Raw genomic sequence first — 21,293 nt, 5'->3', positions numbered from 1 at the left:
CTCCACTCATACATGCCCACCTTCTAGCTATGTGCCATCACATAGATGGACAAGTGGAGGAGTAACCTAGTGCAGCAGACCTTGATCCTGTGTAACTGGGTTCAATTCCAACTACAGCACCTTGTGACTCTAGGCAAGTTACTTTAACCCTCCATTGCCCCAGGTACAAATAAGTACCTGTATACACTATGTAAACTGCTTTGAATGTAGTTGCAAAAACCACAGAAAGGCAGTATATCAAGTCCCATTTCCACATGTAGGCACCATGTTAAATAATAGCATATACAGTAGCTGTATGCATACATTGGTATTCTGGTCATTTATGTGCATGCTTGGTACTTAAATGTTGGTGTCTTCTTTTCAGAATTACCCCATAGGGCTAGATTCAGTAAACGGTACTCAGAAATTGGCACAAAGACAACTGGCACTCAATGGTATTTTATAATGATCATTTAAAGATGAGCACCCATTGTAGAATAGCATTGAGAGCTGATTTTGATGCCCAGATTTGGGTGCCAGGACTTAACACCTGCTGAAACCAGGTATAATACCCAGCACCCAAGTTGTGCGCATATCCTCAGTATTCTATAACACTGCGTGCAAATTGTAGGAATTCCCCTGACCCACCTATGTACTTCCATGGCCACACACCCTTTTGGGTAAAGTATTATAGGATTTGAGTGCACATTGTTGTAGAATAGTGTGTAGCAAGATGTCATCTGTGCAAATTCAAATTGGTGCCAATTGGTAGCAATTAGCTCCCCATCTCACTGAATGGATTTCTTTTGTTCATAATGACATGATTATTCTGTTCAATGATATTGTTCGTTTCAGTCAGATGACATAAGAAATAGCAAAATTCGCCACTACACCTCCTGTGGAAGAATTAACACAACAATTCTCCCATCATAGCATTTCTAAAAGCTAAAACTTGGATATCATTGATTAGGTGCCTTTCTTACTGTGTTATCCTCCTCTTTCTCTTTCCCATCTTCATTCTCCTTTGATGTTTGATAGGAAAGGTCATCCTGAGAACGAAACTCCAGGAATAGGATGGTTGGTGGAAGTAGAATACCCATAATAACCTGAAATTCAGAAAGGCATTTCATCGTAAACTGGGCTTACTACACAGGACGCTCATTTTATCTTTTGCTTGAAAATAGGTAGCAGTTATCAAAAAGAACTAAGTGTGTTAGTAGTTTCCATTTCTTCTGCTCAGCCACAATCAGTACTAGAATCCTGGCACCATGAGCCTTCATTCCCAATTAGCTGGTGTATGAGGGAACGAGTGGTATAGCAACAGGTGTCCCTAGGAACACTCCTTCATTGAGGTTGCAGTTTAGCCACCTTACAGCAGGTGGTGCTAAACCTGCCATGTCAGAGACTGGGGCTCAGGCCAGAAGGTGGTTAACTGCCCTGAAACAGAGTGGATCAGGGAGGCCTTGAGGCAAGAGGTCACCAGATCTCAAGTGTAGAGATCTTCTGGAGGAAGGCTCCAAGTGAAGGAATTCTCCCTAAGGTGTTGGCTGGGCTGCAGTACCTGTGGGGGAGTCCCAGGGAAGTAAGAGGTGGTCCTAGTTCAGAGGTTTGCACCCTGTAGAAGCCCAGGGATTACATGAGAAGGAACTGAAGACTGCAAAGGTAAAGGAGTGCCTTTATTTTTCTGTGAAGACCCAGGACCTGAGTGTCCTAGTTGGAGCCAGGCCTGGATTTATGCATGAGTAACTGGAACTGTACTACTACTACTACTACTACTACTATTTAGCATTTCTATAGCGCTACAAGGCGTACGCAGCGCTGCACAAACATAGAAGAAAGACAGTCCCTGCTCAAAGAGCTTCAATATTAGAACTGTTAAGAGAGAAGGAGGTAAATGTGAGGGATGCTGAACATGAGATAGGGGTATGGAACAGAAATGCGGACATGGGGGAGTAGATTGACAGGAGAATGGTGGACAGGGGAGAAGAGAGAGAGAGAGAGAGAGGAGAGAGAGAGAGAGAGAGAGAGAGAGATGGTGAGGGCTGGTGTTGGCAGGTGGCAGGGTTGGAGAACAGGGCACCATGTTAGAAGAATGGACATACTGTGTTGGGAGAGGATAGGAATACAGTACAGGTGAGGGCAAATGCTGAACAACAAAGGAGGAGGGGAATAGGGACACACAGATAGGAGATGCTGAACCACCTGGACAGGGGAGACTAGGGAGACACATGGGGATGAGATACTAGAAAGACAGAGAGGGAATGCTGGACATGAAGGTAGGGTACTAGGGAGACATAGCGGTAGGGGACTAGAAAGATAGAGGATGTTGGACACAGGGGTAGGGAACTAGAGAGACAGAGAGAGGATGCTGGACATGGGGGGTAGGGGACTCGAGAGACAGAGAAAGGATGATGGGCATGGGGGTAGGGGTCTAGTGAGACAGAAATCTGGATGGAACAAGAAGTACTGGGTCAGGCCAAGCATCAAAGAGCCAGTGATGCAGTGGACCTGAATTATCTCTGAAATTGCAGCTGGACTCTGGCAGGAAAAAATCTGTTGCATTTGCAAGGTCCTAATAGGTATCAGTCTTTGCAATACCTCATAAAGGCATCCACTGAAAGCATACCTTATTCTACCACAATATCACCTTGTATTTGTTCATACCGGAACTGGCAAAAGCCGTAACAGTACTATGTAAGCCTCATTGAGCCTGCAAATAGGTGGGAAAATGTGGGATACAAATGTAACAAATAAATAAATAAAATAGGTGAATGGGAGGGCAGAGCTCCACTAGTAGGTGGTGTCAAGTTAGCAGCAATATGAAAGAGTTATTTGGGGGATTAATACTAGTATGGATAAGATCAGAGAGATTTAAAGAAGGCATGCTCTGGGCTCTAGCGTACCTAGGTCGGGATGGTGGAGGCAGTCCGTCCTGGGTGCTGGCAGCAAGGGAGTACATGGAGCAGGCACACAGCTGTCGGTTCTGCTGGTCCCTTGCCCTGGAACAGGAAGTTGATGCCAGAGGGGGCAGAGGACCGGCAGAGGCAACAGCTTTACACCTGCTCTGCCCCCCCCCCCCCCCCCGTTGCTTGGAGGAGGGAGTGTGTTCCATCTGGGTGTGTGTGTGTTTGTGTGTGCTGCCTGGGGAGGGGGGACATGCTTTGCCCAGGGTAGGAGATGTGTGTGCTCCATCCGAGTGCCATATAAGGTAGGTACACCGCTGGTTCTGGGTATGATTTGGGTAGTCCTTGAAAGTTCATGTGTACTCTATATTTTACAATGGTAAAAACATATATATCTAAAACAAATTCAATGGTGGCATTTACTGTTGCTCCAAGCTATGCACAACTGCCTGCTAACTTCTTATTTGGATCTGGGCTTTTGAGGGAAGCTTGAGGTGGGAATTGTGATTATCTCTCTGGGATTAACAACTACCTCAAAAAGCAAGAAATGAGAGCTCTGAAGATCAGCTCCTTATTTGGCTCTCCTTAGAAGTGCAGTCTTGCAAAATCTGCCATTACACCAGTCAACATTCAGCTGGTGGCAGTCAGTGAGTTTTCGAATACTGACCATCGCTGGCTAAGTGCAACCCAGATATCTGATGCCGGGCACTGAATATCTGGGTCTGACCAGACTACAGCTGGCTGCTCTGCCAATATTCATCTGGGGCCCGCATATGATACTTACATGGGTACTGGCTGAATATCAGCTGGGACCCACAGAAGTGCTTCTGTCAGCTTCTTTATTCCCCCTGCCCCCGCTAATTCAGAACCCCTCCCCACTGATTCAGACCCCCTAATACCCCCTGTCAATCAGACCTTCTGAAACCCGTCCGCTGATTTAGAACTCCCAACCTCCCCCCACCAATTCAGACTCTCTCCCAGAGCCTACCTACATCCCTGGTGGTCCATGGGAGTATCCATAAGGAGCAATCCCCACTTACTCCTGCCTGAATACTCCCCACTGGACCACCAGGTATGTAAGTAGTCCCTGGCAGCGGGTCTGAATTGGCAAGGGGAGGTTTGGGGGATCTAAATCAGTGGAGGTGTTTGTTATTTGGGGGGGGGGGGGTCTGATCACAGGAGGGTTTCAGAGGGGAGTCTGATCATGGGGAGAGGGGAGGAGGAAGCATAGTGCATCCAAAAAGGTCAGTTCCTTCCGAAAGCTATTTGGGTGCCAGCACCCACATAGTTAAGCAACCAAAGTTAGGACTGCCATTTATGTAGTCCTGTTTGGTTGTTTAGCTATGCGGGCATTGGCACTGAATATTCCCGGTACCCACATAAGTGTCAGCATTTCCCCGACTCCATCCTCGGAATGCTGTTCTCTGGACCATCCATGCCGAATATTAGGGGCTGGCCCACAGAACATGATTTAAGCAGGCAAGGGCTTCTCCCTGCTTAAGTAATTTTGAATATCAACCACAAAGTCGCTATTTAAATAAGTGCAAAGCACTGAGTGATGCCACTTTTTATATTTGTGTTTTTTGTAAAGTGGCTGTTCTCACCAAATAGATGTATTTTGCCCATGAGCTTTGATTTGCAGGATATAAATATTTTAAATATAACTAACTAACTAACTAACTAAATATGTATTTTACAAAAGGCTCTGTGTTCAGTGAGCCTTTTGTAAAATTCACTGTAAATTGAGAATGTCCCAACTTGCATATCTCTTTTCTAACATAGATACCCTATACCTAGTCAGGTTGACTGTGTCCATTGCTGTGAGCAAAATTATTTTGCATTTTTCTATGCTGTTACAAGTAACTGTGCAGACCTAGAATATTATTAAGAAAGTATAAATAAACAGAATTAGAAAACATAGCATTTATTGATACTCGCTTACAGTGTCCTTGCCACAAATCATTGAAATGGAATGCAGCAGAATTCAGAAGAATTTAGCCAGAGTTATGAAGTATATTTTTCTGCTATGGCCCCTGCTGCTAGACCAGGGGTTATCAACGTAGTCCTTAAGAAATACCAAGCCAGGTTTTCAGATATCCATAACGAATATACATATTGTAGTCTAACGTATGCAAATTGATCTCATGCATACAGTATTTATTGTGGATATCCTGAAAACCTAACTGGCTGGATGTGTCTCAAGAACCATGGAGACCACTAAATTATTTCACATAGGTCAGCTAAGCTGGAATTTGAATCTGTAACCTATAGGTAAGAGGCTTTATAATGCTGTGATCATTCTCCTGAACTATGCAGTCCCCACATCATTATTTGTGGCTGTAGCTTGTAGTGGGTTACCTTGAGGCCTGGGTTTTTCCGCATGCGAAGTTGTCCCATCCACATATCTGTTAGCAACATCTGGCTGCAAGTGTGTGCTATGAAATCCCTGTGTTTAGCAGCCACAGCGAGTTTTAGACAGGTAGAGTTGCTCCAGTTCTTCAGCTCATAGGTCAAGAGTTTCATAGCTACTTGTTCATCATGTTTGTAAGACTGGTCTAACAACTCAACAGCCAGCTGACCAAAATCCCTGTAGAAATAGAATGAATTAACATGAGTAAAGTCACAAAACATAACAACAAAAAAAAAGTTCCTGTTATACATTAAAATTGAATTTGAAAAGCAAGATGAATCAGCCACACAAGCTGGCGACCTATTTTGATGCTGCTGATACAGACACAGCTCAGATCTCAAAAATCCTAGAAGATTTTTCTGAGCAAATGCAGGATTTCCCTTGTGGCTGTTGCCTCACATGTTATCTGAGTTACTGCCTGGATTCAATTTGCACTTCACATATTCTTCAACTTTTTGTCACTGAAGATAAATATTTTCTCTCAGTTTGTTTGCTTTTTTCACTGAGTTTCCGTTGTTCCCCTACACTTCCAAACTAAGATTTTAAAAAATTGTTTGAGCTCTTGACCTCAATATGCTGAGGGATTTAAAGAGGTGCTCCTGTGGATGCTAGATGTTATAATGGAGACCCTCGAAAGGAACGATCAAAGTGTGGGACCAGATCACAGTGTCCCTATCTGCATGAGGATATTCCTCAAGGAGAGACACCTTAGGGAGGATAAAATGAAGAATCTTGAGTCCTTACCAGTGAACTCATCTATTTCACTGAAGAAATCTTAGGAGGAGTGTCCTGGAGGCACCTGAATCCCTCTTGTAGGAGAAGAAAGGCAAAGGAAATACAACTCAAATTCAAGGAGTGGGTTCTCCTCATGGGACACTGAGAAGGAGATGCAGCAAAGGAAATATTCTTCAAAAGATGAAACTGGCTTCTGAAACAGGCCTCAGTGCAGGAATCCATAGTGCAGAAAACAGCCACCGTGCATCTTTAGCTGCCACTGCAGAAGTCTCAGGAACCTACAGAGCAGAAGGCATTGGTGCCAAAGCACTAGCCTCCTTATTCTATAACAGGTTGCCTAAGGTTAGGTGTCAATTGGGGTTAAGTTATAGAACATGAGCATTTACATGCGTAACTGTACAATTATATGGTAAGTGCTAGCTGTATGTATTCTATATCATACATGCACAACTGCCTGAGGGGCCCTTTTACTAAAGAGTTGCTGCATGGAAACTCAGAGCTACCGCTGGCCCAATGTGGCCGCTGGCACTAGTTCTTCCTCGAGTGCACGCCATTTCTGGTACTGTGGAAAATAATTCCATAATTTCTAGTGAGGCGCTGACCGGTTACCATCAGGTTACCGCGAGAGCACCTACTGCTACCTCAATGGGTGGTGGTAAGTTCTCCCTCCCACATGGCCATGCACAGGGCTGCCAAGAGGGGGGGCAGGGAGGACAAAATTTCCCGGGCCTGGGCCTCCAAGGGGGACCGGCGCTGGGGTCTCTCTCCTCCTACTCCCAGGCTGCCAGCGCTGCAGTCCCAGGTCTCACCTTGCCCACCCTCGGCTCCATCGACAGCCCCCCTCTGTCTGCCACTGGGCCCCCTGCATTCAAATTGGCAGCACCTCACCTCTGTGTGAAAGCGGCAGATCGCCTCCCTTCAGATCCTCCCTCACTGTGTCCCGCCCTCGTCTGACGTAACTTCCTGTTTCCGCGAGGGCGGGACACAGTGAGGGAGGGCCTGAAGGGAGGCGATCTGCCGCTTTCACACAGAGGTGAGGCACTGCCGATATGAATGCAGGGGGCCTGGTGGTGGATGGAGGGGGTCTGTCGATTGGGCTGGGAGTGGGCGGGTGGAGACCGGGGACTGCGGCGACAGTTATAGTGATTGGGGGGCGGCGGCACAGGAGGGCCTGGGGGCAGCCCCCAGACCCGGCTTAGTTTCTTGGCGGCCCTGGCCAAGTGGTAACAATAATCTTACTGCATGGCCATGTCTTTTTAGGGGCTTTTTACCTGCTGCAGTAAAAAGGGCCCTGGCATGCGACAAAAATGGCCCCTGCTGCTACCACAGGGCCCTTTTTACTGCAGCTTGGTAAAAGAACCTCTTAATGCATAAATGAAAGGGGCATTCACAGGGAGGAGCAAGGGTGTATCCAGCCTTTACATGCATAACTTACAGAATACTGTAACTTATACACTACTAGTAAAAAAAGGCCCATTTCTGACACAAATGAAATGGGCGCTAGCAAGGTTTTCCTTGGAGTGTGTATGTTTGAGAGAGTGTGTGAGAGTGACTGTGTGAGAGAGAGAGAGTGAATGTGCGAGTATGTGTGTGTGACAGAGAGAGAGTGAGACTGGGTGCGAGTGTGTCTGTGAGAGAGAGAGTGTGTGTAAATGAGAGTGTGTGCCAGGGACCCCCTCTTCCCCCTCCCCCTTCCTTCCTCTCCTCCCTCCCTTCCCTACCCTCCCCCTCCCTTCCTCCCAGTTCCATGGTCATTCCCTCCCTCCCTTCCTCCAACTTTAAGGGTCATTCCCTTCATCCCTCCCCCCCTCCGACTTTCAGGGTCCCTCCCTCCCTCCAACTTTCAGGCTCCCTCCCTCCCTCCGAGTTTCAGGCTCCTTCCCTCCGAGTTTCAAGTTCCCTCCCTCTGAGTTTCAAGCTGCCTCCCTCCTGAGGAGTTGTTGCGGCTGCCCACACACCCTCCCATGGGGCCCGAAGTGGCAGCCACAGCCGTCGCCTGCTTTCCTTCTCTTTCGCGCCGCTCCGACTCCTGAGGTGCGCCCCTCCGACTCCTGAGGCCCCCCTCCCCTGCGCCTAGCACAGGAACACGTGAGCGCACCCACGCGCTGGCTCGGCACAGCAGCACACTCTCCGTGGCTCTGCCCCCTCTGCTGATGCCCAAAGATGACTCTGACCTTTCTTTCCATGCCATTGGTCGGGACGCTGTTGGCTACTCCGCCCCTCAACACTTCTGTTTCTTTCAAGCTCCGCCTCCGCCCCTTTCGCCTCTCCTCCTCCGGCTCTGGCGTTCTACGTGATGTCAGGCCTGATCTACAGAGCCTAGTAGACCAACTGCGAAGAAAGCCACGGACACAGGCAGCAAGATAGAACGTTGGAGGTGAGAATTATTATATAGGATAGTGCTATAGTTAGGTGTGTGCCAGTGGCGTAGCCATGGGGGGGTCTTGAGAACCTAGGTCCCCCCCCCTACTTTGGGCTCAGGCCCCCTACAAATCTGCAGCATCCCTGTTAAACAGCTGGTGGGGATGCCGAAGCCCCGCTAGTCAAAGAAATTCAGTGTCCGAGCTGCTCCCCTCCTCCATGTGATGCTGCTGTAATGCAGAAGCCAGTGGTGTACCTCCAGTCGCCGGTGCCAGGACATCTCCTCTGGCATGCTCAGTTCATGCAAGAACTGAGCATGCTTGAGGAGTCCTGGCATCAGCAGCTGGAGGTACGCTGCCGACTTCCGCATTACAGCAGCAGCAAAAGGAGGAGGGGAGCAGCTCGGGCACCAAATTTCTTTGGCTGTTGGGGCTTCAGTTTCCCCACCATCAAAGGTATTTTTAATGCATATGGGGGTGGGGAGAGGGAAGGAGGGAGTGCGTTGCCCCCTCAATCTACCCCTGGCATTCCCAAAATTGGAGGGCTGGCTATGACCCTGGCGTCCAAATTTAATTGGACTATTGACATGGTATAAGTGGGTGCTCCTAAGTGTAAGAATGTTGTTATAGAATAGACTCACAGCCCATGTAATCTGAGTGCCCAAACTGTAGCACCCAATTATAGGGAAGTGGCCAGAAAGGTCTCCTTCCTGCTCCAGGATGATGGGGAGCCTAGAGGAAATCTGGTTTGTTATCCCAGTGACCTCCTCTGGATGCTTTCCCCTGCACTACCTCTCTACCCTCATCTTCCCTTATGCTCCTACCTGTAACCTCCGCTCACAGGACAAATCCCTCCTCTCAGTACCCTTCTCCACCACCGCCAACTCCAGACTCCGCCCTTTCTGCCTCGCCTCACCCTATGCTTGGAATAAACTCCCTGAGCCCATACGCCAAGCCCCCTCCCTACCCATCTTCAAATCCTTGCTCAAAACCCACCTCTTCAATGTCGCTTTCAGCACCTAACCATTGTACCTCTATCCAGGAAAGCTAGACTGCCTCAATCTTGATTGACTGCACTTTTTGTCCTTTAGATTGTAAGCTCCTTTGAGCAGGGACTGTCCTTCTTTGTTAATTGTACAGTGCTGTGCAACCCTGATAGCGCTTTAGAAATGTTAAATAGTAGTAGTAGTAGTGATTTTCAAAGAGATTCTCTATGGATAGTGTGTGAGTGTGTGTGTGTGTGTGTGGGGGGGGGGGGGACGACTCATGGAGAAAGCCTCTCTGCTTTCACAGAAAAGAAAAATATAAGAGAATTCTTTTACCATCTGCATATTTCTGTAAGTACTATGTTCTTTGTACATTCACTCTATCAGCAGAGGCATTATGTGGAAGTGAAAAGTTGGAATTATGTGCTTTAAGAGACAATTAGGCCTTAAATATGCTTTAAAACCTTAGTTTAGACAGATGCAAGCGTAGCTAAACCACAAGCATGAATCAAGGCTTCTACTAAGGATAGAAAGACAGTCTGGTCTACAGAGATAAGAAAGAGAAGTAACTGGTGGAACTTTCTAGATTAAGAGATAGCAGCTAGCTAGGGGATGAAGGAGTTACAGAAGATGCCCACGTGCTGAACATCTGCATGCAAGATGAATATCTGTAATTCTGTTTTTCACTCTATAATAGTAGTTCCACTCATTTGTGAAGTGGGCTTCACATACTGTAATTTGTAGAATATCAGATGCAGGGAAAGACTCTGTCACTCTGGACTCTCATCTCCTTCCTTGCCTGACCTTATCACTATGCACAGTGGTGAATAAAAGCTGTCAGTTTTAACTAATTTGTTAGACTCATTCTTTCCACAGCACTTCAATTCCACAAATTGCATTCAGCAGCTTGGATGAACAAAAGTGAAGGTGAATTGCAGCTGTGAATAGTTATAATTGCAACTCATTTTCATTTCAGATTTCTGTGTTATTACTTTTCATTGTTTTCTAGTAATTTGTGCTTAATTAGGGCCTGGAAAAGGAAACACACTAAAGGGACATGTTATATTTACTACATTTATAGGTTTGAAACAAAACTAATCTTTACGTCTTCATATGTCTAGACCAGGGTTTCTTAACCCACTCCTTGGGATACATAAGCCAGTCAAGTTTTCAGGATATCCCCAATGAATATGCATCTTTCTACCCCTGTGAGAAATTTCTTCAATAAGTTACATTTACTATATTACCTCTGCTTAGTAACTCTGTTAGAGTTAATATTGTGAACTGGGGGTTGCACAGAAAATCTTAGTGGATATAACAACAGAGCAATTAATAGTCATCAATGCACAAGTTGAATTTCAATCATGGACATGAGTTAATGTGTATTATTCACACTGTGATGTTTATAGATTTTAAGGTTGAATACAGTTAGAATGAAGAGAAGTGTATGGTATGTATGTATGTGATTGAAATAGTGAGGATAAGGCGGGTTTTAAGATTGTGTAATTTGTAAAAGAAATATTGAATTAATAAAGTTTTGTTATATATTGAAAACGGCTAAAGTTACTAAGCAGAGGTAATGAATATGCATGAGATAAATTTACATGCACAAACTCCATTGTATGCAGAATTATCTCAAACATATTCATTGTGGGTAGCCTAAAAACCTGACTAGCTGTGTGTGCCCTGAGGATTGGGTTGAAAACCACTGGTCTAGACAGGTTTCCCCTTGTTTTACTGTTTCACATTTCAAATTTCACATTATCTTAATATAAACCAAGTCTAATTTCTCTAAATCTAAGTGTTAAGTACTTAGGATCTCTAAGGAAAAGGAAGGGATAATAGAATGGATGGGCAGACTGGATAGCACATATGGGACCCGATATTCAGACCATAGGAGTTAGCTGGGCTGCCTACTCGTGGTCGGCACTGGGCCTGGATATTCAATGCCGGGCCATTTCTGGTGACCGGCATTGAATATCCGGTTTATTTTTGGCTGGTTTAAACATAAGCAGCCAAACCAATATTCAGCGCTAACTGGTTAAGTTTAAACCAGCGAAAGATATGCTTGTTATTTCGGTGGTCTAATTTGGCTGCCAAACATAGCCAGTGATGCGCTGAATATTAGCAGATTGCCGGTTATATTACATAGTAACATAGTAGATGACGGCAGAAAAAGACCTGCACGGTCCATCTAGTCTGCCCACGATAAACTTATATGTGTATACCTTACCTTGATTTGTACCTGTCTTTTTCAGGGCACAGACCGTATAAGTCTGTCCAGCAGTATTTTCCGCCTCCCAACCACCAGTCCCGCCTCCCATCACCGGCTCTGGCACAGACCCCGTATAAGTCTGCCCTCCCCTATCCTAGCCTCTCAACCACCAACCCCTCTTCCCCCCGCCACCCAATTTCAGCTAAGCTTCTGTGGATCCATATTGCACGATATAACCAGTTATCTGCTATATAACCGGCTATCTGCTAAATGCTAACCATCAATATTCAGTGGGAGATAACCAGTGATCTCCCGCTGACTATTGCTGGATAGCCGGTTAAGTGCCATTCAATTGGTCAAGAGTAATTCCTTTCTGGTTAAATGGTTTTAAATATCAGACACATGGTTTTTATCTGCCTTTATTTTTCTCTGTTTCTATTTAAAGGAACAACAGAATAGGAGCACATACAAAGAAGCATAAGTTACAGAAATAACATATGTGTTAACAGGGATACAAAGAGGATGGGAAACATAAAAATATTAGTAATAACATCATAAGGAAAAAACAGGAAGGAAGGAAGTGAAAACAGGACAGGACAGCAACATATAGAGGACTAATTCACAGAGCGCCTCAACAATGAGCTCCAAACAAGACTTAGTAATTAGGTCTTCAATGCTGATTTAAACCTTTGTTAAATCTTTTAAATGCTGTTTCCAGTCAAATGTTTGATGGTAAATTGTTCTTGAGTGATGGGGCCACAGTAGGAAAGCATGAGAGCCTTGTGTAGTCCAGATGCGCATGCAGATGGGAAGGGATAACAGGAAGATTGTTTTGGGAAAGTAAAAAGTACATGCCACTGCATAATGGATAAATGAGCTGTAAAGAAATGGGGTAATTCTGAGAAGAAAATCTGATCAGCAATACAAAGGATCTTGAATAGTGAGTGGTGCAAGATCAGGATGGAATATGATCATATTTATTGGCTCCGAAGAGCAGCTTAATGAAAGCATTCTGTGTAAGCTGCAGTCCCTTAACCTGAGAATGTTTCAGTCCTTGGAATAGGGAGCAGGGGCATAGCTAGGTGGGGCTACGGGAGCCTGGGCCCCTGGTTTTGCTGGCGGGAAACCTCAACCCCCGCCAGCCAAAGCCTTCTTCAGTGCCGGTCTCTGGCACGCTGCGTTCCCTGCCCGGTGCTCTTTCTTCCTCCTGACGTCCTGCACGTTCCTTTAAGTGAAACTGAGCATGCTCAGTTTCACGTGAAGGAGCATGCACAGGATGTCAGCAAGAAGAAAGAGCAGGACTGCGAACATGGCTGCACCGGAGACTGGCACTGAAGAAGGCTTTGGCTGGTGGGGGTTGAGGACCCCAGCCAGCAAAGGTATTTGCATTTTCGAGGGGAGCGACGAGGTGGTGAGAGGAAGCGATGAGGAGGTGAGGGGGAGCGACGAGGCGGCAGGGGTGGAGGCGGCGATTCGGCAGACTAAAATGTGCCCCCCCACCTCGGGTTCTGGCCCCCTCCCACCACGAGGTCTGGCTACGCCCCTGATAGGGAGTTGCAATAGCTGAGCTAGAAATAACGAGTGAATGAATAAGAAGGTGCAGGACCCTCTTATCAAGCAATGGGTGAACTGCTCAAAGTTGCCTTAGAATGAGCACCTCATAATATCAGAGAAATGGGCATCAAATGTTAAGTATTTATCCAAGATCACCCCAAGAATCTTCACTGAGTTCTATAGAGAAACATGAACTCCAAGAATAGAGGGGAGAGTTGAGGTCATATTGGTATCATGCCAGGAAAAAAGAATTGCATCAGTCTTGAGGATTTTTTAATGCTATCATCCAGGAAAATTTCTGCTGCTTTTCTCTTATTTCTTTGGCTTTGTGTCATGCCTTCCAGTATTAAGGTAGCTAGTTTCTCACTAGAATCTCTGAATACATGACGGGGGGGGGGGGGGGGGGGGTTCTATTTGGTCCCTAAGACAGCCACTGGAATGATTTGCTCCTTAGTGGGTGCTAACAGATGATGCAAAGGGAGAAGTGGGTGCAATACAACATTTATCTCTATTAAGATGGGGAGTTTTGCTTAATTCGGCTGCCTCACCCACATCAGCAGCATTGATAGCAAGAACCTGACATTGTTTAACCTGGTTACTTGCACTGCTATTCCTGTCCAGCCCAGGGTGCACAGCAACTCCCAGCAGATGCCAACTCTGGCTAATGAGTGGCTGGGGACAGCATCAAGAGGTATTTATGTAAAAATACTTGTATCCTGCAATATCTACAATTCTGTACAGTGTACAAAAAACATACATAAAAATAATATATACATATTATACATAGAAACAATTGCTTTTGGCTTAGAGAATGTGGATCAAGACTGGTAGGTTTCCCCACACAAACCTGTGCAGCTAGTTCAACTTATTGGACCCTTACAGCTTTTAGTCCAAAGTTGCTGCTATAGCTACACCATGACAGATCCATCCTATGCTCTCTTTCCATTTATATTAATCTTCTTTTATTCCTATCCTTATTTCACATACACACACCAAAAACGTGCCATTAGCAATGTTAAGATCACACTACAATTAGCTGTCTCAGAGACAATACTTATGAAATACTTATGAAATTCTTACAATCTACTCCCAGTTTACTAACTTTGAGTTGTTGTCCAGATCCTGTGAGATGTCATCTACAGCCACATTCTCTGAAGATTCATGGGCCATAGATTTGTAAAGTTTGCACGCTACAAGTGCTTTTGCCATGGACTCCTCCCCTCGTTGCCAAAGAAAAAGTGCCATCTTTTGGCGTTTCATCAACACTGCCCACACCATCAGCTCATGGAAAGGGTACTGAAAGCGGCTGACCTCTGGATCATCTACATCTATATCAATTTCTTCTTCTTTTTTCTTTCTCTTTCTCTTCCTTTTAGTAGGAGGTTCATCGTCCTTATGAAAGAAAATATAATTGGATATGTTATAAGTATCAGGGAACTAATTGATTAATTAAGGCCTGTGAAGGGCAATCCTATAATCTAGGTGCCTGCAATTATGTGCCCCTTGCATGCATAAATGTCTAGAACACAAGCCCTTACATGCATAAATATACACTTACCTATGAAAATGCAATTGGGGAACCTAAATGCTGTTCTACAATGGTGCACGTCGCTTACATAACAAGTAAATGCAAAGGGACATAGGCAAACTGTGGCAGAATCTCCTGGGCCATATTTTACAGGGACAGTGGGAGTTTCCCCTCCCTCACATCCAAGCTCCCACCCTCAATCAAGTCCCTAACCCCCTATTAAGCACCAACCCCTCCAATAAAAGTCTCCTACCCCTCAAAGGGCTCCCAGTCTCAAAACGATGTAATAGTTGTGCCCCTCGAGGTCCAGTGGAAATCCGGTAGAAGCATTCCCCACTCAATTCACTCAATACCATGGTTTAATGAAGAATTGAAAGAATTAAAAACACAAGTCAGAAGATTAGAACGAGCATGGAATAAGAAAAAAGACGACTCTGCATTCAACGACTGGAAACAACTACAAAGAAAATACAAGTACACCATCAGAAAAACTAAAAGATTATATTATAAAACTAAAATCAGACCAGACTACAAGGATACACATAAACTCTTCCAACTCGTAAACAAACTACTAAATACCACACCGGTTACTTCTAACAACATAGGCACCCCATCAGCAAACAATCTTGCGATCTACTTCAAAGAGAAAATTATAAAGCTACGACTCATGATACCTACCAACACAACTGATTATGTAAACCTCCTTGAGTGTTTAGATCCATTACCTGGGGAACATCCAGCAGACCGATCATGGACCAACTTTGAAACACTCTCGATTGATAACATCTCCCAATCGCTTGGAAGATACGCCAAGTCACAATGCAAATTAGACATATGCCCTAGTAACCTTAGAAGATCTGCCCCTCAACAACTCAAAACAGATCTCACGAGACACCTGAACTACATGCTACAAAATGGCCTCTTCCCAAAAGATAAAGGAAACATTCTACTTACTCCTCTACCTAAAGACGCAAAGAAAAGTACTAATGACTTAACCAACTATCGTCCAGTAGCATCTATCCCGCTGATAACCAAACTTATGGAGGGCATAGTGACGAAACTCCTCACTAACTACCTAAATAAATACTCAATTCTTCACGAATCTCAATCAGGATTTTTGTCGAACCACAGCACTGAAACAGTACTAGTGACTTTAATGAACAAATTTAAACAAACAATTGCAACTGGCAACAACATACTTACAATTTGACATGTCCAGTGCCTTTGACATGGTCAACCATGATATATTACTACATATCCTAAAATACTTTGGAGTTGGAGGTAACATTCTTAATTGGTTTAAAGGATTCCTGACCACAAGATCATACCAAGTAACAGCCAAAACGGCTATATCAGTCCCATGGACACCTGAATGTGGAGTCCCCCAAGGATCCCCCCTCTCACCAACCCTCTTCAACCTAATGATGATACCCTTAGCCAAATTACTAGCCAATCAAATGATGTCATTAATTTAGACCTTCTTGGTTAGGCTCTTAAATATTCTACTGTATTAAATATTTTTGCAGGCTCATCTTTTCTAGAACCTATATGGCACTTTACGTATGAGCTCTCTGTTACAACAGACAGTGACCGTGATTTCAGTAGATACTTCCATCACCTGGACTAGTTATGAGTTTTAAATTTCTGCACATTAGTCTTCTGCTTTGACTATGACTATTTCCTACGCTACCCTTCTTTTTGAATCATCTAACTCGTAAGTCCTGCTGGCCTCCTGCAGCTGAGGGCTCAACTCTTGGTGAATGTTAGTCATCGCAGGTGAAGATTCCATACCTATTGGCGATAGATTTCAATGCATTGCCCGTGCCTTTTGACTATTTTTGTGCACCATATTCCTGACCCTCCATACCTCAATAACTTGAACAATCAACATCATCTCTTAATTTTCAATTTATATTGTTTTTTTTGGTACCCTTTTCTTTGTTCCATATACTTAACTATTGTTATTTGATCATCTCTTCGTAGTAATTACCAATCTGTCTTGCATATTATGCAAGCCAGAAGTGGGGATACATTCTGCAAATCCCAATTCCTAGTATTAAGACTGTCACTTCTACTGATTCCTTGCCCAAGTTGCTGTGAAAATCCAGCCCTGTTAGATCTTCCAGATCTCCGTCCAGATTCTTCTGCGCTTCCACCGCCTCAACCATGATCGATGAAAGAGAATTCAGAACTGATACTTCATTTGAGATTTACAGTTGCTGTTTATGGACATTATAGACTCATATTTTGTTTTATTTTCAGTTTCGCAGTAATCCTGTCTATATATTGCAAAAGGTTTTATTTTTATTTTCCTATTATTTCCTTTATTGTTCTAATTGTTTTTCCAAGAGTTTCCCCGTTATTTCTGTTTATGTAATTTAAATTGAAGTTGATATTGCTCAGACACAAGGGTAACATCAAACCCTCATACTGGCTATGATATCATAATGTAGGTGTAAACCCTGTTAGTATCAACCAGTTATGCAATTGTTTAACTCTGGTATAGGCTTACTTTAGCTGCATATCTTTCTGTAGGTTTGACTAAGCTCCAAGTGGGATAACGGATATATAAAATGCTTCCCATACTTCCAGGTCATTATGCATATGTCAAGATCCATGCATGACCTTTGTTAATATAAATTTTCTTAGGATTGACCATTTTTGCTGCATGAGGCAACCTCATACTTGCTATCCACGTTTTAGTGCTCATGATTGGATGCCAATGATGAGTAATAGTAAGGTCCAGGAATTCCGACCTGTTTATATATTTGTTGAGCCCATAACAATGCTTAATCGAAACCACTGTTCCTTCTCAAGACCACTGAGATAGATACATTAGATTATCTCTCCATGCGCTATGCAGCAGATATAATAGAAGCCATAGAAAAACCTGAAAGTGTTTATTAGTATGATCCACCTGAAATTGCTATTACCCGCATACCTATACTTCATGGGATTTTGTAGATGAACTCATGGATTTGTCCCATTCATAAAACCTCTCTCACTACAGGTTTGGGTAAGTCTCAAGAGAGATGACATCAGGATTAAGGCCCAAGGGGTTGGGTAATATATCACCTGAGAATGAAGTTTCCTATCTTGCACCATACCTTCTAGCAATTTGTAAGATCAAAACTCGCCCTCTCGTTTGATAGCTTGCCACCTTCTGGAATGGATGATGACAAGCTTGACGAGCTTTGTGTCACCCCTCCCCAGAGGGGGTGACAAGTGGGGAATGTATAATTATGGTACAGCCAGAGACCCCCCCACTGGAATGGTGGAGGGCCCAGTCACAGAGCTCAGGCCAGTACAGACCTTGGCTGAGTCAGAAATCTGATGGCTGACATAACTGGGAGCTTACTGGAAAAGTATGGCCTAGTTTGTAGCCCAGATTGAGGCCTAAATAAGCTAAATTAGGAAAAGTTAATAGATATGGAAACAAAATGGAGGAATTCAGCACAAAATGGAAGCCCATATCTGTTACAAAGTGGAATTTTCTCTAATGTAAGTTAGAAAAACAAGTTGAGAAATAAGTGAGTCATAGCAGATGCAAAGAAAATAGGGAACTAGTTGTTCCAGAGAGGAGGGAGACTTCCTGTGAGCAGGATTGTGGTCAGCTGGTCAGCTGGTGTGAGAAAGGAAAGGCGTAGCAAGATAGAAGCTACTCATTCGCATGAGCCAATCAGTGACAACCATGACATTAGCATAGACCCAATCAGGTATATCTACTGTCATATTACCCATATCCTGAGGGCACCTATAAAAATCCGGGTATTTCCTGGTTTGAGTTAGAGAGACAAGGGTTGGCACTCTCTCTCCAAGGGAAACCAATGTGTCCAGCAGAATTAACAAATTACCTAATTGCTTTCCCTTGTAAAACCTCTAATTGGTAAAAGAAATTATAAAAGATTAGCAAATAATTAACACCTGTTTGCAGCTTATTATATTCCTATAATTAATTGATTGTACATGCCTGTTGTCAATCACTGATTTGACTTATACCTTAGCAAATAAACTCCTCATTCCAAATGATGATTTGTGGGCTTCACTTAATGATCAAAGGCTGTAAGTATAAATGCATTGTATAACTTGTCATAAGGCTGGTATCTTTTCCTTAGACCTAACTTCTCCCTTAGAGGCAATAACTCCCTGATTACCCCAGTACTAGTGTTATTTAGAGATGGAGTCAGATTAAGGTCACTCTAGCCTTCCTGGGGGGGCTCGGGACCCCCCAATTCTCAACAATACATATATGCAGATGATGTCATGATCTATATCCCGTTCAAACATGATCTAAAGGAAATCACCAACGATATCAACCAAAGTTTCCAAATCATGCACTCCTGGGCGGATGCATTTCAGCTAAAACTTAACGCAGAAAAAACACAATGTCTGATACTCACCTCACAACATAATACAAGTAAATTCACCACCTTAACCACACCAAACTTTTCCCTTCCCGTCTCAAATACCCTGAAGATTCTTAGGGTTACCATTGATCGAAATCTCACACTCGAAAACCACATGAAGAATACAACTAAGAAGATGTTCCACTCCATGTGGAAACTCAAAAGAGTAAAACCTTTCTTTCCAAGATCCATTTTTCGCAACTTGGTACAGTCAATGGTACTAAGTCATCTGGATTACTGCAACGCACTCTACGCTGGCTGCAAAGGACAGACTGTCAAGAAACTTCAAACAGCCCAAAATACCGCAGCCAGACTCATATTTGGAAAAGCAAAATATGAAAGTGCAAAACCCTTAAGAGAGAACCTACACTGGCTCCCACTTAAAGAACGTATCGTGTTCAAAATATGCATGATTGTTCATAAAATCATTTACGGAGATGCCCCGACTTACATGCTAGACCTCGTGAACCTACCTCCCAGAAATGCTAAAAGATCTGCCCCTCACATTTCTTAATCTACACTTCCCCAGCTGTAAAGGATTAAAATACAGACTAACACATGCGACCAGCTTTTCCTACATGAGCACGCGGATGTGGAATGTGCTACCAACTAACCTGAAATCAATTAACGAAATAACTAACTTTCGCAAATCTCTGAAAACCTACCTCTTCAACAAGGCCTACCATGAAAATCCATAGCTTAACTATAACACTTCACCACTCCACCTGTATTCTGAAAGTATTCTAGCTATAACTGTTTGTTTAGTTCTTTTCTGTCTTCCTTGATCTCTTTGTAACACCAAATGTATTTTTTTACCCTGGAATGGCGACGCCATAACAGGTCTTTGTAAGCCACATTGAGCCTGCAAATAGGTGGGAAAATGTGGGATACAAGTGCAATAAATAATAAATAATTTGCTCCTGCCCTTGCAGGCACTGGATCCAAAATGGCACCCCTAGTGGTAATTCTGCACTACTACTGCTAAGGAGTTATGTTTCCACATATGGAAAAATGATTCCCTAATGGTAGTAATGTGAGACTACCACTAGGGGTGCCATTTTGGATCCAGTGCTTGCCTGGGCAAGAGCAAAAGGGGAATGCTCCTGTCTGGTTTCCACTTGACAACCAGGGACACAACTGCTACATCCTTTTGGAGGGTGGGTGTCCTTTGGGGGTGGGGGGATTGGATCAGGAGTGGTGGGGGATTGGATCGGGGGTGAGAGAAGCTCTGACGGCTCCTTTAAGCCCTGGCTGGGAGCATCAGGTCACGTCTTTGAGGTTCGATGTTCCTAGCACTGTGATTTTTCTGACTATAATATGACTTGTGGTATGCATCCAGTGCATACTGCAAGTTCATCGTGGTTTTTACATAGTAATGAGCTGCTTTACCTGTATTTGCATATTTTGCATCTCATTACTAATGACTTAAATATTGTCATGGTAAAATAAGTCAAGCTGGGCTGGGCCCTTTAAATCACTTTAAGGAACAAATAACAAGACTTAAAGCCCTAGTAGCTTAATAACGTCTCCCTCATTGGCCCCATCAATATAAGTTCACCGGATATGAACCTTTCTTAACTGTGCAACTCACTTTGAATATCAGCTCCTTATTGTATATGTAATTAAGTGATCCAATGATTTGTGAATAGAGGATCCTTATAGAGCAAAAGGTTGCAATCCAAGCAAAATTTAAATGATCTTCAAACTTCAAACAAGGCACAGAAGGGTATAACCTGCATGGAGCAGCAGGGCAACCCCAAACAGGAGTAGTATAGTTCACTGGATTTTGTAAAGTTAAGTTAATTATTTTTTTGACAGGTGGCCATACCCACTTCCAGTTGCATCAGCCAATCAGAATTGAAGATCTGTCCAAGCCATGCCCAAGCCCATGGCATCATCAGATGTGAATCAAAGCCCCACCTTCTTATTTGCATAACCTCACTGCTTTTGCATAGCTCTTCCCCTTTCAGTGAGATCACAAGAAGTGACATCTTTTGGCCCAGGCTGTGCCCCTTTTCCAAGATGGCAGCAAGTACTGGATGCCCCTACATCACTTCCTGTTTCACAGTACTCGTCGCCATTTCAAAGCTACGTACCAGTTTCCCTGATAAAAAAAAAGCAGCAACCAACCTCCTATCTGTGCACTCTGAGCCTCTCCAAAAAGGAAAAAAGCAAAACGATCAGGTTTCTCTTTCTGCACATAGACATAAAGATGTT

At 44.0% G+C, this 21,293-nt stretch overlaps 1 protein-coding gene across 1 annotated transcript in view; it reads right to left on the bottom strand.

Moving 5' to 3' along the window:
- Positions 1 to 21,293, bottom strand: part of TRPM1 (transient receptor potential cation channel subfamily M member 1) — a 153,753-nt gene that overhangs the window by 52,852 nt on the left and 79,608 nt on the right. Inside the window, exons 14-16 of the mRNA XM_030188493.1 lie at positions 14,245 to 14,534; positions 5,241 to 5,469; positions 954 to 1,085 (exon numbers count right to left, since the gene is read on the bottom strand). Of these exons, the coding sequence (XP_030044353.1) occupies positions 954 to 1,085; positions 5,241 to 5,469; positions 14,245 to 14,534 (651 nt within the window). The remainder of the gene's footprint in view (positions 1 to 953; positions 1,086 to 5,240; positions 5,470 to 14,244; positions 14,535 to 21,293) is intronic.

Source organism: Microcaecilia unicolor, chromosome 1, assembly GCF_901765095.1.
Source record: "Microcaecilia unicolor chromosome 1, aMicUni1.1, whole genome shotgun sequence".
NCBI classification, from domain to species: Eukaryota; Metazoa; Chordata; class Amphibia; order Gymnophiona; family Siphonopidae; genus Microcaecilia; species Microcaecilia unicolor.
The sequence above is the reverse complement of the archived record's forward strand: the minus strand, read 5'-3'. Positions and strand labels throughout refer to the sequence as shown.